This window comes from Acanthisitta chloris, unplaced genomic scaffold (assembly GCF_000695815.1).
Source record: "Acanthisitta chloris isolate BGI_N310 unplaced genomic scaffold, ASM69581v1 scaffold5035, whole genome shotgun sequence".
Lineage (NCBI taxonomy): Eukaryota > Metazoa > Chordata > Aves > Passeriformes > Acanthisittidae > Acanthisitta > Acanthisitta chloris.
The window spans coordinates 8,111-13,056 of record NW_008674166.1 but is presented as its reverse complement, the minus strand read 5'-3'; the positions used below and the strand labels follow the sequence as shown (position 1 = coordinate 13,056).

Here is a 4,946-nt window from a genome sequence, read left to right as displayed (position 1 = left end):
TTGAGTCTTGCAGAATCAAATGCTCTCAAGTGCAGCAGGCATACAGTGAGTGTAGGCTGTGCTCAGCTCTACAGCTGGTACCCAGTCAGGAAAGTTTGAATTACACAGTCACAGCCCGTCAGTGTCTTGCACAGTTTGTTTTGACACAGACCAGATGACTTGAGTCTTAGAATTTGTCACTTCTATTTCTAAGTCTCTAAGAAGTCCCTGGTGGAAAAATCCATTGTAGAACACTTGGAAAGTTTGAAAAGAAACACATGAGAGTAAAACTTGGCTCCATATCTCTAAAGCTACTTGCTTGAGCATTAAAATATTATTTCTACCTTATCAGAAGATAATATTCTACCGGTGCAATCTGCAGCCCTACCGGCAGTTGAAAATCTGCCAGCAGATATGGGATAGGGCACAGCACACCTGAAGTTGCTCTTTTTCAAGTTCCAGAACGAGTAATTAAATACAAAGTGCTGGCTAAGGAATGTATCACTTTAATGTACAGCTGCTCTCCCTACTGCTTACCCATATTTCCATAGCTCACCAATATTTCCTGCGAGTCATTTTTTATAAGGAAAGAAAAAATCTGATTTCTTTTTGCTGTGAGGGATCAATCCAAGTTGCAGATATGAGGTATATCATCAAGTCCATGAGAAGTGCAAAGTATGTCCCATAGGAGTGCAGTGGGCTGCAGTTGCTCCAACTTGGCTAACAAGCCTTAGTTAAACAAATGCCATTAGTTCCTTAACTGATGTCCAGGCAAGACCTGAGATGCATCCATCAACTACTCTCCACAAGGCCTCAGCAGGCTTTACTTCCCCTGACATCCCCCGTGGGGAGAAACAATAGAAATGTGTTCTGAAGGCAAATCGACTGCCTCAGGCTATAGCACAGCAGGTTTTACTGGGCTGTGAAGGTGTAATGTCTGATCCCATTCAAACAAAAGGGATGAAGGATTACATTTCCAGGCATGCTTGCTGGGCTCATGGTAATGATGTCCAGAAGCCTTAGAAGCAGAACTGTTTGCACTATCCTTTTGATGCAACAGGAATTAAATGCCTGTTGCCTGACACTGCATAATAAACAGATATTTTCATGTAAATTAAAAAGAAACTGATTTTACCTGGGATTTCTCCTCTTTTTGCTACCATTAGGTAGTTTTGTTTGTGGAATGAAAAATAAAATTGGCAAAACCATATTCTTCAGTCCAGATAATGTCATAATGTGTAGGCAAATTCCATTCAAAAATATCTGGAATATAGAAAAGGCTGTAAGTTGTGGGATCTGGTCAAAAAGAAATGGTTCTGCTCTAACAGAAATGCATTAGACAGACAGTGGCCGACAGAACACAGGAAGAATTCAAAGAGCAGAGGGACAAGGAGAATATCAGGCAAGATTGGTAGCTAAGAAAAAAGTGGCCTTAGTGCTGAAGTCCTCATCAGTGGGACCCCAGAAACACTTTTTACCAGTAAACATTTGATTATTCAGACCAGCTTAGGAAACATGGGCTTTTCTTATTTATCCAATACAGTGGTTGATCCAACAAAGTCCAGTGAAACCTGAAAAAATTCCTATACTCACTACAGTTGGTTTTGGAGTAAAGTCCATGTGCACTGACTGGCAAATGAAGTTACACATTAAACTTTGCCTAGTGCAGGGTTTTGTGGGTATTAGATAATCTATGGTAGCAGCCTGAAATAAATTAGGCACCATGCTTTGAAATAATATTAGCACCATGGCTGCTAATGGAATGAGCTTCATTAACCCAAAATCAGTCATTTGCAATGTAGCCACCTAAGCTAGTGGCCTTGATGCTCTTTATGTTCCTTACCTAGTCATGTAGTTACATTCTATATAGTTCCATGTATGATTTTGATCTGCTTTGTTAGCTGCTGGCTCATAAAAATCAGGTACCTGGCTCTGCTGCAGAGTTCCTTGGCTCCTCTGCTGTGATCAGAGAGATGTAACAGCAACTGATGGAACATGGGTGAAAGATGCCCAGTGGGTGCTTCTATGCCCTCGGGTCTCTCAGTATCCCTCTGGGAGGCTCGTCCTTTCAAAGCAGCTGTTTTTTTTCTGTTCAAATCAGTCTGTTTTGCAGAGGGAGGAGTTAGAAGGGAAATTCAGTGACTGAGGAAAGGTAGAATATCTTTAGCTCAGGCTAGGATAAAATAAATTTCTTTTTTAGCTTTGCTCAACTAAACCCCCATTGTTCACACAGCTCTAAAGAGCAGGGAGTGTGATCCCTAAGAATTGCTCTTTTAAGGAATTGTTCCTCCTAAAACTGTTTCTTGCCTTTGTCTGACACAGAATCTCTCATCCTTCGCTCACATTTTCTTTTGCAGATAACGTGACAGACCGGTGTGAAAAAATGGTGTGCCTGTGTGATCAAGAAGCAGCCAAGTGTTGGGGAGCAGCCCCATACAATCCACATTTCCTCTTCTGGCCAGACTTTTTATGTGGACAGACTCATCCCACCTGCCATTTCAAATATGGGGGGCCAGAATAATATTTTTAGAACCTTCCTTCTAACCCTTTGAATTCAAAGGTGCTGGAATAAAATTTTTCCTCTTTTTTCCAGAGCTAACAATGGTGTGAAAGAATTTCTATCAGGCCTGGGCTTATGGGAGAGGAGAGACAGATCAGGAAGGCACAGTGGTAGAGTTGTCCTCTGTGTGAGGCAACACTTGGAATGTATTGAGCTCTGTCTTGGAGTGGATGCTGAGTGATGTCATGAGGTGGATGAGAGCTTATGGATAAAAGGGCACACATTATATATAGTCTTATAGACAAAAGGACAGCTTTTAGGATAAAAAGGCAGACTAGTAAGGGTGACTGTTGTATTTGCTACAGGCCACCTGGTGATGATGAGGAGGTGGATGAGGCTTTCTATAGGCAGCTTGAAGCAGCCTCACAGTCATGAGCCCTGGTTCTGCTGAGGTCCTTTAACTACCCTGACTTCTACTGGAGAAGCAACAGGCATCAAAAACAATTAAGGGGCTGGAACATCTCTCTCTTATAAGGAAGGGCAGAGAGCTGGACTTGTTCAGCCTCAGAAGAAACTACTGAGAGAGGATCACATCAATGCCTATAAGTATCTGAGGGGTGGGTGTCAGGAGGATGAAGCCAGGCACTTCTCAGTGGTGACAAGCAATAGGACAAGAGGCAATAGGCAGAAATGGATGGATGCACAGGAAGTTCCACCTGAATATGAGGAAGAACTTCTTTACTGTGCGAGTCACTGTGCCCTGGAACAGATTGCCTAGAGATGTCATGGATTCTCTCTCTGGAGATAGTCAAGAACTGTCTGGACACAATTCTGAGCCATGTGCTCTCAGATGACCTTGCTTGAGCAGGGAGGTTGGACCAGATGGCCCACTGTGCTCCCTTCCAACCTTACCCAGTCTGTGGTTCTGTGACAGAGTAACATATGTGTTGAAGATAAGATCCTGCTCTGATCATGGCCTTTGCAGAAACAGTGTGTTTGGCCTGCAGTGCAGTGGGAACACATTACTTGTCACCAAAAGACTTTTTTTTGGCCATAGAATCATAGGACGGTTTGGGTTGGAAGGAGCCTTTAAAGGTCATTTAGTTCAAATCCTCCTGCAACAATCAGGAACACCTTTAACCAGATGCGGTTGCTCAAAGCCTGCCTGTCTTATCCCCATGCTCCTGCCTCACAGCACCGGGGACACTTCTGAGCTATGTTCAAGGGTACGCAGAGTTACACCAGGCTATTGCTATTGCAAGGTCAGCAAGGGTTTCTGACTTCTACTTACCAGTAGGCCCAGCCATACATTGCAAACTAACATATTCCTCACCTGCTACACATGCTTCAGAGCTAATATGCTGCTCTTGTAGACATACAGAAGATAGTCTCCTGTACTTGCATATCCCCTGGTCACTGGCTGCCTGGGAATCAATTATTGTCATGTCAGGAAATGGAGGCTGTGGAGAACATCAATCAGGTCAAGCAAATCTTTCATCTCTCATTTTTTTTCAGCGAGTATTAGAGGCTTATATTGAAACACTACATTTCCTTCCAGCAAGAGTAAAACAAAATCCCATTCTTTCAGTCAGAAGTAGCTATGTTCAAGTGGGCCTTCTTCCCTTCTGTTACAAGCCTATAGGCTGGAGCAAGCAAACAGGACACAAGCCTCTCTACTGGGAGGCACAGACAGATGGGATCCACAGCTGCACACCCAGAAGCAATGCTTTCAATTTTCTCAAGCAGGTAAAGGAGCTGGGTAGCTGGGACACCTAGGCAGGTTGGACTCCTGTCTCTGCTAAAGCACAGCTGACAAACTTCAAATACCACCTTTAAAATCAGAACTAATGGCACAGAAAGACCCAAGGTACCTCATCAGAGTCTAGATTCAGAGATATGTGACCAAACTAAGTGGGGTTTTGGCAGGTGATATTACAAATTTCTTCACAGAAGGCTGCTTTGCTCCTTGCTGCTGGAGGATGGTGAATATGCCACTGTGGCTGCCAAAGCTGCAGGAAAAAGAAATGGGCTAACAAAATAAACATGCCAAAGTCAACATGCAGAGGCAAAGGCTTTTATTTCATGTAGAGCTCCATTTTTTTGGCCATCAGAAATTGTTCCACCTGCAGGCTTTGCATCTTCCATCGACTCCTGTAATGCTGCACCTCAAGCTACGCTGAGCAAGAAGGAAAGGAGAGAGAGTGACACAGTCAGTAGTTTGTTGTGTTTTCAACAAACTCTTCCAAGGCTTTCTGACAAGTAAAAAAAGTTGTGAACTCTTAATGCGCAGGGTTTGCAAAGGGATGCTGGTGTGTAGGCAGCATCAGCCCAAGGGAGCGAGCGCCGCCTCCCAGCAAGGGCTCAAAGAGCGTCCCTGGTGAGGGAAGCAGAGCTCCTGGCCCTGTCCCTGTCCCTGCCACTCTGTCCATCAGGTGGCGGCAGCACTCCAGTGGATGGCAAGAGCCGA

General features: G+C 44.1%; 1 protein-coding gene across 1 annotated transcript in view; it reads left to right on the top strand.

The window, feature by feature from the left end:
* Positions 1-2,575, top strand: part of LOC103802698 (group 10 secretory phospholipase A2-like) — a 13,230-nt gene extending 10,655 nt beyond the window's left edge. Inside the window, exon 4 of the mRNA XM_009075217.1 lies at positions 2,337-2,575. Within this exon, the coding sequence (XP_009073465.1) occupies positions 2,337-2,500 (164 nt within the window). The 3' untranslated portion in view covers positions 2,501-2,575. The remainder of the gene's footprint in view (positions 1-2,336) is intronic.
* The last annotated feature ends 2,371 nt before the right edge of the window (positions 2,576-4,946 follow it).